Below are 11,684 nucleotides of genomic sequence, written 5' to 3' on the forward strand. Positions count from 1 at the left end.
CCACCGCCGCCGGCCCCGTGTCCTCCAGCGAGGTTGTCCCCGCGGGCTGGAACCTCTGCACCATCGTCGGGGTGCTGCTGGGCTACCCGGCGGCGTACGCCTTCTCCATGGAGGAGGGCGCCGAGAACTGCCTGGCGCTGACGCCGCTGAGGGTGTTCACGGTCTGGGCCTCCTGCCCCTGGATAAAGGACGGTTTCAGGGTCCAGATCTACTCCTTCAGCATCCCGGAGAGCCTCTGCGCGGAGCTGATGGATGTGCTGGACGCCTGGCGCGATGAGCTGAAGGAGGCCTTCAGGGTGCAGAATGACTTTGTCGATCTCCGCATTTTGAGCGAGGTGGTGTCTCTTCCAGCGGTTGCCTTGTAAAGCACAAACTCAAGACTTTTCGGCTTTTACACAGAATCACAGAATCGTAAGGGTTGGAAGGGACCTCAGGAGATCATCTAGTCCAACCCCCCTGCTAAAGCAGGCTCACCTAGAGCATGCTACACAGGACTTCATCCAGGCGGGCTTTGAATATCTCCAGAGAAGGAGACTCCACAACCTCCCTTGTATCAGGGACTGAGGCGAGAGGTGCGGTTCCTGTATGTGGCAGCCCCCCAAGGCTCTCAAGAGGCCCAAGAGCACCAAAGGCTGAGTTTTGACGATCGCAGGCCCCCAACATCGTAGGCCGGTTGCGGATCAAATACGTGTAGGTCCCAGAAGACCAGCACGTGGATGTACGTGCTCACAGCTGCTCTGCAGCCGCCATCCGGACTGTGCCCTGTAAAGTCAGGGTATATTTATTTGCTGCAAACAGCTGAGTATTAATAAAAAATTTAACCACCATGGTATTTTGAATTTGTGAAGTTAATTGTAGGCTCCGTATCTTATTTACTACTTGTGCAACGTGGTGTCATGCACCGCCTGGTAGCTGAGGCTGCGCTTGAATGAGGGGCAAGTGCTGCTGTAAAACCTGCACAGCGTAGCTCCAGAAGGGGCTTAAGCCCGCTGGCTCTGTGGAATTAATGTGGTGCTGACAGTGAAAGGGAAGCGGACGTGGCTGTGGGGACGCTTGGCCGCAAGACAGGCTGAAAGAGCGGTGGGCAGGACTGGGCCCAGTGGGTGGGAGGGAAGAAAATTGCTCAGGACAGGCAGTGCACAGGGGGAGTACGAGGGGACTGTGCTAAAAAGCTGCCCTGAGCTGGGTTTCTTTGTCAGGTATTGGTAGAGATGGTCCAGGGTCGAATACCTCCCATTTAGGGCAGCAATAGTGAAGAGAATTTTGTAGTCCTCTTTACCGCTGGGCATGAAAGCCAGGGAGGCTGGATCCTGAGGGCGCGGGATGTCTTGTCCCTGCTGCCCCGTCCCTCCCGCCCCACGTGAGCCCCGGGAGTGGTGGCTGGAGCGGCTTTGTCCCTCAGTGCCATGGGGACCGAGCAACGTGACACAGAATAACCAGAGCGGCCAAGGGAAGGTGTCATCTCCCAGTGTTTATTGGAGCCACAGGAGTTTGGAATGAGACCAGCTCAGGACACGAACCAAACAGGCGCGTACAAAACAGCGGACGGCGCGCTGTGGCGAGGGCGCGTTGCTGTTGGTGAAGCAGAAGTCAGTTCTTGCAGTGGGATGGGTCATGGAGAAGGTCCTTCACAGTCTGTAGCTTGCGAGGAAGGTGGCTATGGCCATTGCTATCACTGTCACCAGGAGAGGGACCCAGTGACTGTGCCGTCTCTGCAAGGAGAAGCAAGCGTTACTGGGAAATTGGCGGGGAGAAGGAACTCATCTCATCTCTAGCACACATGCCATTCGTCTTTCCGCACTGCACAGATAAATGGGGGGATCTTTCCCAGACCGATCTGCAGCCTCAGTCCGAAAGCCCTGGGGGTCGGGGCGAGGAAGGCCTCCCACCTTTGCCTGCTTGCTCTGGAAGTGGTTGAGCTCGTCCCGGCACTGGCGCAGCCTGGTCAGGCAGGAGCGGTACTCCTCGCTCAGGGCCTCCAGCTCCGAGCGCAGCTCCGTGCACTGCAAGCAGAGCGAGGGGCCGTTAGCAGGAGGGATCCCCTCGCTCTTGTACGCACCGAGAGTGGCAGGGCTCCCGCAGCGGCTGCAGCGCTTCGCCCGTGCCCGGGCACTGCCGTTCACTTCTGCTACCCGTGTGCCCAGATATACCTACAGGGGACAGAGCAGACCCCAGCGTTACTGGGAGTGTGGTGAGAGAGGCAATGCCTGGCTGGTTACCCTCCCACGACCTGCTTGGCTTTGCTGCCGTCTTTCACGTCGCAGGGGAGAAAGAAGCAATGGGTTATTTTTATGGCCATAGGAATGTGCAGGTCAGGAAGAAGACATGGAGTGCAAACTGGCGGCAGGGTTTGCCTCTCATTCTGAAATTCAGACTGCATTTCGCTGACTGCGAGAGCCACCACGGAGTCCTTTAAACCCTAAAAGAGACACGGAGCACACGGGACGGGTGCCTTGGTTGCACTGCACAACCCCAAAGCCCAGCACCTTTGGTCCCAATGGCCACGTGGCGAGAGACCCCGCTGCCGTCCCGGTGAGCGGTGCGGCGGTGGCTGGGGAAGGGGGCTGCCTGTGCCCAGGGGGGCAGCCGCCCGGGGCGGCCGGGCCCCCACAGCTGTGCCCATTTGCTGTGATTGTGCTTTACAAAACCCTTCCCCAGGTGCTGCTGGGTGATGCCTGGTGTTGGGGCTGTGCTTATCAGCCTGGCTCAGTAGGATGAGCTCTTCTCCCGAGTGGCTCCGAGCTCTGCTACAGTAAGTTATAAATTTATTTATTTTTTTAATAAATCCTTGCTATCTAAGTGCTGCTGTAAGAACTGTGGGGGTGTTGGTTGGCTGAGGGCATGGTTTGTGCTACCAGTTTTGTGTCCTGAAACAGTCTTTTAGTTGGGAAAGAGCATGTAAGAGGTCAGAAAGCTTTGAAGTTTTTGGTAGCCCAGTTACGAGGGCGCTGCTTTTGTTAGCAGGCCCTTGCTGTTATTTGCAAGCCTTTTTTCCTTCTCTCCCTTCTTTGTGCTCAGGGCTTCAGCTCCTAAAGCGTGGCTTTGGCTTTTCCCTGTGAGACTTGTTGAGACTCTCTGAGAGCAGAAATGGGTTTGTGGGGAGGGCTCTGCTGCTACGGCCCCGGGCGCCCCGCTGCTGGTGCCCTGCCCTTGCATGTGGATGCTGCACCTGGGGTTTAGGTGAGGCCGGTAGCAGCATAAAAATTCGGCAGAAGTAATCCTTCCAGGAGATACCGAGCTCAGTTACTTCCAGGAGCTTTGGTGCGTTGTGTTGTGCTGCCGCTGAGCGCTGACCCCAGCAGGGAGCTCGGTCCCAGCCCGGGTTCAGTGACTTCCTCACCTCACTCTCCTTTGCCGCGAGCTGGGATGTCCTTTTCTGCATCTCATCCTCCAGGCTTTCTTCTCCCGCCTCCTCCTCGGGGTGCTCTAACAGAGCGTTTTGTCTTTCCTTGGCAGGAGTGAGAGGTGGGGTCTGCGTGCTGCAAACCTGGTCTAGAAAACAGTCAGGCTTCTGATGAGAAACAGGTCCAGGCTTTCAGTTTGCTTTAGATCTTGTTTACTCAGCACAGTTTAAAGATAACATTTGTGTGCTACGCACGCAGCAGAGGACACGGGAGCTGAGTTAGTTATCATGGGCTTGCTACAAATTAATTGTCTTTAGAGGAATATTTATAAGCAGTTGCCAGAAATGGAAGGGAGGGAGAGCTTAAATGCCTTTTATTGCTCTCTTTCAAGTACAGCTGTAGTTGCAATTACGAACTGGAATGTATTGGGCTTGGGGAGAAAATGGCATAGCCACTGAAGTAGAATTTGCAGGGAAATCCATTTATTTTTTAAAAGTCTTTGCCATCATAAATACACTTAATGATAACTAGCAAAATAGAGTAACTTGCTTTGTGCAGCTTTAAAATAATCCTTTATTCTAAACCAATGTAGACTTCTCCTAGAGCCAGGTCTAAGGTTCCCGTTTCCAGTGAGGGGATGCTAGGTTACAAAGTTTGCTGACCTTTCCTTTGCACCGTCGCCTCCTGGCTCCTCCGCTGGCTGGGCTGGTTCTGTATGAAGCCTGCAAAGGTGAAATGCCGCCGTTACCGCCCCCAGCGCTAGCGCGGGTCTCCCGCTTTGCGCTCCTTGGTGTTACTTACTGTGCAAATGGCTGATGGTTGCCTCCAGCGTTACCTTCTGATTTTGTTCTTTTTGCAATTTATCTGAAATGATGATAAGAAAATCAGGGTTGATGCAATTCTCTGTATCTTACGCAAGGGCGGCAACTTTCCCTTTTCCCGTGTGTGTCAAGCGGAGTGGAGATTGCTGGCTACACTGACATTTCTTCTCTGAAGGGCTGTGATTTGTAGCTGTTAATTGCCCTTTCAGTTTTGGCAGCTTTTTCTAGCGTGCCTTGCGTTCTATTAATTTATGGTTTATTTTAAAGCTGTTTGTGTGAGACCTGTTATGAAAATAGAACTGCCACCCATTTACTCTTCCTTAATTGTGTTTTGGAATAGCCGTGTGAAGTATGTGTGAGCTTCCCTGCCTCTACCGCTGCTTTAAGACACTATGAGCTCGTATTTATATGCTGGTCATATTGGCCACCAGGCAGCAGCACCTCAGGCGGTGATGGGCGATGCCCTGAGACCTGAGTGGGATGGCATTGCTGTATTTGGGTCTGGCAAGGGTTCACAAGTCCCCATCGAAGCTGAGGACTCTGGGTTTGGGTTTTTTTTTTTGGGGGGGGGGGGTGTCTTTATAGTTGAAACTCAATACGAGAAGTGAAATGGCTTTTCTAAAAGTCCTTTAATCTAGAAATGACTTTAGGAGCCCTTTGGGAACCCGAGGCGCTCTCGGCAAGCCAAGATGTGCAGCACATTGAACCTTTTGCACGCGTGTGTGCTTGGCTTTAAGAACCAGGGTTTTAAGACCGTTTTCCTTGTATCCTCCATTCATTTGGAGGGCAGACCCCGTTCCCCTGCCCACGATACCTTCGATGGCGCTGATGTGCTCTGCCTTCAGGTCGTTGTCCTCCCGCAAGGCGCTGGCTCGCTGGCGGAGCGCGGCGTGCTCGCTCTGCAAGCTGTGCAGGGCCTGCTGGAGTTCCTCGTTCCGTGCGTCTGCTCGCTGGGGGCGAGAGGAGCCCCGGCGTCAGCCCAGCCCCGGCACTGGCCGGCCAGCAAGGGAAGGCAGCCCCCCAGCTGAGAGCTAGGTTGCATGAGTCGTGATGAGTGCTAGGTCACTGTGCCTCATCCAGCGGGGCTTATCGTGTAGCGATCTCAACCGGGGGGGGGGGCTTCCCTGCTTGCAGACTGGAAGACACACACGCCCGAGGACACCGTTCCTGCGGGCAGCCAACGTACCTGCAGTTCGCTTTGCAAAACAAGGAAGCTGTTCTCGAGTTCGGTGTGCGCTGTGGTCATCTTGGTCAATTCAGCTTTGACCGTGGTGTAGTGCTCTTGCCAGAAGGTGAGGTCCTCTCTCGTTGTTGCCAGGCTTCTCTGTGGAGGAGATGAGGACCCCCGGGTGGGCTATGACCACCACCCGGCAGGACCGTGCCAGGCTGCCCTGAACAACACCCATGGGTGCTCGGATCAGCATGGGGAGGGCAGCGCTGCTGCATCCCGCACCAGGGTTGCTATAAACCTGTGCAGGTCCGATGCCAACCGATGGATGGAGCAAACATGGGCAGAGGGTTTGTAGTGGAACCCAATTTCCTCTGCTGCTGGGAGGATTTAGAAGCCTGGTAGTATCTGGGATAAGACTTGTTTTTCTGAAAATACCAGTTATCCTGTGGGTCAAAGCAAATTGCTACCACTTGGGGAAAATCTATTTTCATATAAAAGAGCAACTCCAGTAAAAGCTGCTCTGGAGACCTTGTGCCCGGGATGTCTGTGTGGCCTCTTGGTCTGTGCGTGCAGAGCAGGGCATGGGAAGAAGGGATGGTGGAGGAGAAGGGATTACATTTAAAACTGCCAAACAGCAGTAGGTTTCCCCAGCTGTGTGCTGCTTTTAATAACCTGATGCATGGCTCACAAGATGAGCACAGGTTGCGACTAAGCTGCTTTGGACTTTGCTCAGTAGCTAAAAAAAAGTCTATTTTTGTGTCTTTGCTGCTAATGGTAAGCTAGCCATTGCCTTTCTGTGGACTGTGGGGGCTCTGTCACAGGGGGGGGGCTGGCTCGAAGCCAAGCCCGGTGCAAAACACGGTGCTTACTTGCGAGTTTTGCAGCTGCTGCTCTGTTTGGAGCTTGTCCTCCAGCATCTTCTGAAGAGCCTCTTTTGCCTTCTGCTCGTAGGTCTGCTTCTGGTCCTCCATCTCTATCAGGATCTTCTTCACACACTCCTTTGAGTAACTCTTTTAAAGGAAGAATTCAAGTGCTTGAAGGGTCTTATCTGGCATATTCCTAACCTTGCTAAACCTGAGTATTAGCAAATCCAGAGTGTGTAAACGCTACTGCTAATTTGCTGTGAAGCCTTGTTGCTTCAGCAAAGAGGAAAAAATGATTTTCAGATCCATATCTAATCAGATTGCTCTAGAAACTGAGACCTGACCTAACTGCACGGTTTGGTATTCTGTTCTCACACTTTTCTTCACACCCACACCCCCCCCTCCCCCCTTGTTCCTCAGCAGCCGGACATTACCTGGGTGCAGGCCTGCAGCTGATTTTCAAGTGCCCTCAGTTTACCCTTCAGTTTATCTTCGTTCAACTGACCCTGGGGAAAAAACAGTTGAACTGATGTGTGGAGTCATGAACTACACCATATGCCCCCGATATTTTGTTTGCTTGTGTTTGGATTCACTTTTTCCCTTTTCTTAATCTATAATATTGTGGCTAAATCTGGTCAAAGTCTTTTCAGCACTCGGAGTTCAAATAAGCCCTTCATGATCTCCATATAAATGGGATATGGGGGCAGTAAGACTTTCACACACTGAAAAATTCTCCTGAGGAAATTCCACTGGTTACTGAGTGCAGGTTCCTGCAGTGAGAGGAGAAGTCAAGAGCAAGGGGGTTTTTGGGTTGGTCTGGATGGGTCTGGCAGAGGCATTGCCGCCTGTCCCCACGTACAGCCCTGCTCCCTGGCTGGTGGTTCCTCCCTGCGATGCTCCTTGCCTAAAGCTCCGGCTGGTGCCCAGGTCTGGTCTTGCTGGTCCCCTTAGGGAAAAGGCTGGGTCTGTGTTGCAACATCCCGCAGCTATGTGGGGGGATAGATGGCAACAGTGATAACTGATTTTCCTTGTTATAAACTCCCCTCAGTGTTGGTCAGGCTTCTTGGGGTTTGTGAAACCAGACTGCATGCAAATTCAGATAAAATTTCTAGCAAAGTGTTCACGTAGGCTGTTTCTCTGCTACCAATACCGAGAATGCCAGTATCCTCTCTGCTTATCGCTGTTTGAAGCCAAGCATCTGAAAAAGAAACTCCTTCATGTTACAGGAATAGCTGTTAGACCTAAGCAAAGCCAGATGTGCTGGCGTCTTAGCACTGTTTAAGTTTGGACAAAAGTAAGTTTACAGACCCAAAGAATAAACAGGTCAGTTGTTGGTATGAAGTGCTAATGGCTCTATCCTCTTAGAAAACGGGTAGAACTTTGAAAAGCTTTTTTATATGCAAGATATTACACCTAGTTTCCCTCTGCAGTTTATTTTATCCCACTACCTGCAAAGGCTCACTTTGGAGGGTGGTGGCGTTACGGCCGTTGTGCACGGATGTAAATGATGGCGCGAAGTGTGAGGCAACAGCGCACAGGGCCCGTCCTACGCTTGAGAGCAGAAATGTGCTGGCAAACTCCATTCCTGGAGATGCGGCTTATAAATTGGCAAAAGAACACGGAATATAAAGATTTCTCTGAATGGAAGAAGCTGTCTGGTAGGGCCGTTCCCAGAACGGCATGGCAGTGAGGGGTGAGTATGTGCACATGTATGGGGGGGCATAAAAAATTATGCTTCAGACCAGAAAAGTTATGTGGGCATGTCTTGGTCAAGCCCTTGGGTTGAAGGATATGTAAATGAAAGGGGCTGCTTTAAAAAAAACAAAAAACAAAAACCCAACCCCAAACAATACCCCAAACCAACCAACCCAAACCCCCTCCACAACTAAGCAAAACAACAACCAAAAAAAAACAACCCTGTAGCCCCCATGATCGGGTGGTGGTGGTGGTGGCTTTTCCTCCCTTCTGCAGCATCTCCGGTGACGCTGAGCACCACCCGGGGAGCCCTGCGCTGCACCTTGCTGAGAGCCCAGAGACCCCTCCTGAAAGCCAGGTGGGGGAAAGGATTGGGGCTAATGCCTTCCAAATACGCCCGCTCTTGCAAATACTGGATTTGAATCCTCTGTAGCCCTCGTTTTCAGGGAGTCTGAGGTTATCTGCATAGGCAGCTCCAAAACCTTTCTCAAACTCCCTTCTGCGTTTCTCTACCGCTGTCACCCAGTGCCATATGAGTGTGTTAAACTGTTTTTGGCTGCCAGCGGTAGCGTCTCGCTTGTCCTGTGATGGGTGGATTTGCTGATAATCCTTCCCTTAGTACTTTTAAATAGCGCTTCTTATTGTTGCTTTAAACCAGCTGTTTCTGGAAGGCTTCCAGTTTGCCCAAACACGATGGCCATGCTAGGAAAATGGGTCCCTAAGGTAGTAGGAAATGGCAAAGAGCTTAAACTCTGCAGAGCTGCGAGGTGCTTCCAAAAGTCAGGCTCAACTTCAGAGGTGGGGAAGGGAAGAAAGTGTATTAAAGTAGTCATTTTCTTCTTTAAGAAGAGAACAGCTCAGAAGTAATTACTCTTAGTTATAACTGAGATTTACTGAGCTTCCTTTATCGGGCAGCATTTTTGAATCGACAAAGTGAGTTTTACAACGGATGGGGTATTTAAGGCCCAGAGCGGTGGTAGGAAGGTCTCTTCAACGTGGAAGTAAAATCGTGGGAGGGGGAAGGAACCAAAGACTTCATCCCTTCAGTTTAACTACACCCCATCCTCTTGCAAAGCATTTGCTTGCTCTGTCAAACCAGAAGCACCCACGAACATGAGCAGCACCTCAAAAATTACTCTGGCTGCTTCACGAGTCGCTGCCAGATCACTCGCGTGTGTGCAATCGCCTTTCTTTTGAAACCCAAAATGCTGGAAAGGATTAAAAAGCTTCCGCAGAAAGCATTTGGCATCTCACATGGGCCTGGAAATGGGTGCCCAACTGCCCGTTCCCACGGCACAGGGTTACTGTAGGGGACCTGTTGGTACCTCCCGGGGCCACCCCTCCAAGCAGGCAGCACTGCATCGCTTGCCCCGCTGGCTCTGATGCCAGCGGCGAGTTAATTTTTAGTCCGATGAAAGGCTGAACGCGAGCGGCAGCAGCAAAGCCGCTCCTCGGTAGCCGAGATAGCGAGAAGCAAAGGGCACCCACCTCTTTCTAACTGGAGGTTTCATGGCTGCTTCCTGCAGAGAGTGCCAGGCTGTTTTTTCCTGCTCGTACTTGAAGCAGCAAGCGAGGGCGGAAGCTTCTAACCGCAGCACCTCTAACGCAAGTTTTTTAATACCATCTCACCCAATCGCTCGCTCTTCTGCCCCAACAGAACTTTCAAACCATTTTTTTTTTAATGGCACAATGAACTGTAAATGTGAGTATTTAATAATCCTGTCTAAAACACTTCACAGGTCGCATAAAATGCATCACCTTAATTTCACCTCCTGATAGCAAAAAAAAATAAATAATGGGCCCTGGTTCAGTGCTGCCCAGAGGATTTTTGAGCTGTGGGGAAATAGTTTGATGCAGGGCCGCGATTCAGCAGAGCACCTAAGGCAAAGCATGCAAGAGCCTCGTGGCATTGGGTGCCCTTGTGTTTGGGGCCCAGAATGTCCCCCAAAAGAGCCAGGGCAGAGGGTGTCCCCGGGGGTCCTGGTGAGGAGCAGGCTGGGGGCTCAGCAGGCAGGCTGCATCTGCTGAGTGGTGTTTTTAGCTGTTGTGTTCCCAGATTACAAAACAGCCTGCCTCTTCCCCATCCAACGTGGTGTTTGCCAGCACTTGGATGCACCAGTTTGGCACATCTAAACTTTTTATTTTGGCTAAAAAAAAAAAAGATTGGTTCAAAATATTTACAACTTGTTTTGACAAGGAAAGATAATTTGGTGGAAGAAGGTTGCTTGGGTTCATTCCATTTTTTTCCCCGCTTACACAGCTCTGTTTGCTTTTTATTTTAGAAAGTGGGAAAGGCAAGTATTAAAAAAAACCCAAAACCTTACAGGGGAAAAGGGGTTTGCACTTCTGTTGATCCCAAAGCGAAGTGCATTTTGTAACAGTCTTTTTGGGGGACAAAAAGGGGAAAACTTCAAGCAAAGTAGCCCCCTAACTTCTGAGTTCGTGTTCAGCCCTCCCTGAAAAGAAAGGTGATGGCAGGGAAGGAGGCAGGGCGAGCTCCTCGCAGCCGAGCGGTTCTGCCTGACATCGTGCCTGCTAGGTCACCGCGTCGCCTTTTAAACCAGCAACACCTCCATGCCTGTAAAGCACCGAAGCCAGGCAGAGCCAGGACTCTGCTCTGAGGAAGGGGGAGACCCATGGGGGCTCTTGCTTCTGCGCCCGCTCCCGCTGAGGCAAAGCCCCCCCCCCGCAGATCGCCCCGTGCAGTGCTCTGGTACCTGCCAGGATTTTTCCGATGCTTGCAGCAGCGTGGAAAAAAGCTCCTGCAAAATCACCATCTTCTGCTTGAGCAGCAGCTCGCGGTGCAGGGCCTCCTGCGGGGAAGGGGAGAACCGGTCAGCGGGGCCCCCCGCTCCCCCCTCCAGCTCAGGGCTTCCTCTGCTCGGAGGGTTCAGACAGGTCTTTGGGTTCTGTGGTTTGCCTGTAGGCATTTCTGACCACGGTAAAATTGGGTATGTAACACCTCTTTATTTTTATAATAATTATAACTTTAAAAGTGCTGTTGCACTGACTGAAGACCCCGTGTCCAGGTGGGTACGCGCAGTGTTCGGTGCCTACCTTCAGGTAGTTGGACAGCTGCACCATTTCCTGAAAGGGAAAGGGTCAATGTTTAGAAAATAATCGGATTGCTTCAGTTTATAAACAGTTTATGAACTGGCTACAAAATCCAAATATTTTGAAATAAAACTGGAGTTAATGGCCTGAGCCTGGGTGGGGGAGGAAAGCCGGCTGGGCTCGGCTTGTTTGTTTTTTTTCCAGGGAAGTGAAAATATTTTCTGCAGCAACTTACAGCACTGGAGTTAGGGCATCTTTGCAGTGTAGAGTACAGATCAGGGCAGCTACTGGATGAGAACCATAGCCCCCATGGGACAGAAGCACCCTTCTCTCCTACAGGAGCCGTGTCATCGTTTTTGAAGCTATTGCAATTTAGCACCAGCGTCCTGGCTGGAAATGCTAGGAAGTCATTTCTTTTGCAGGAGTTCAAGGCTGTAGTTAGTTATTATCTGTGTTTTGCTTACCTTATTTAAAACCGCTATTCCACAACTGAAATAAAAAAGAGAGTGTGTTACGGGGGTGAGTGGCGGTGGGGGCCTGCAGCCCTCGGGGTTTTGGGCAGCACCCGCTCGGGGTCGGAGCCTGCTGCCCCATGGGCATCCGAATTCCCAGCCCAGGGAGGGAGGGGACGACTGGCTTACTCTGTCTGCTGGCTCGAGTCTTGCACTCCTGGGCTTGGATTTGTAAGGGTCTGGGTTCCTGTGGAAGCAAAGAAAAAGGATGTGACAGATCTTGC

At 51.7% G+C, this 11,684-nt stretch overlaps 2 protein-coding genes across 7 annotated transcripts in view; one reads left to right on the top strand and one right to left on the bottom strand.

The window, feature by feature from the left end:
* Window positions 1-2: 2 nt before the first annotated feature.
* Window positions 3-795, top strand: CUNH1orf74 (chromosome unknown C1orf74 homolog; the record flags this gene model as incomplete). The annotated part of the gene is made up of 2 exons (XM_009639432.2): window positions 3-395; window positions 544-795. A coding segment is annotated over one exon (363 nt), but the record flags the coding sequence as incomplete, so codon positions are not given.
* Window positions 796-1,451: 656 nt separating this feature from the next.
* TRAF3IP3 (TRAF3 interacting protein 3) overlaps window positions 1,452-11,684 on the bottom strand; it is a 15,706-nt gene continuing 5,473 nt past the window's right edge. For 5 of the 6 annotated variants that reach the window (XM_035894859.1, XM_035894860.1, XM_009639434.2 and 2 more), the window contains 13 exons: window positions 11,590-11,647; window positions 11,413-11,437; window positions 10,952-10,981; window positions 10,612-10,707; window positions 6,634-6,705; window positions 6,206-6,346; window positions 5,352-5,489; window positions 4,980-5,115; window positions 4,146-4,208; window positions 4,007-4,066; window positions 3,341-3,492; window positions 1,890-2,150; window positions 1,452-1,712 (listed from right to left, as the gene is read on the bottom strand). In XM_035894859.1, the coding sequence (XP_035750752.1) occupies window positions 1,629-1,712; window positions 1,890-2,150; window positions 3,341-3,492; window positions 4,007-4,066; window positions 4,146-4,208; window positions 4,980-5,115; window positions 5,352-5,489; window positions 6,206-6,346; window positions 6,634-6,705; window positions 10,612-10,707; window positions 10,952-10,981; window positions 11,413-11,437; window positions 11,590-11,647 (1,316 nt within the window). In that variant the 3' untranslated portion in view covers window positions 1,452-1,628. The remainder of the gene's footprint in view (window positions 1,713-1,889; window positions 2,151-3,340; window positions 3,493-4,006; window positions 4,067-4,145; window positions 4,209-4,979; window positions 5,116-5,351; window positions 5,490-6,205; window positions 6,347-6,633; window positions 6,706-10,611; window positions 10,708-10,951; window positions 10,982-11,412; window positions 11,438-11,589; window positions 11,648-11,684) is intronic. The other variant, XM_035894861.1, reaches the window with a different exon arrangement.

Source organism: Egretta garzetta, unplaced genomic scaffold, assembly GCF_000687185.1.
Source record: "Egretta garzetta isolate BGI_Z169 unplaced genomic scaffold, ASM68718v1 scaffold245, whole genome shotgun sequence".
Lineage (NCBI taxonomy): Eukaryota > Metazoa > Chordata > Aves > Pelecaniformes > Ardeidae > Egretta > Egretta garzetta.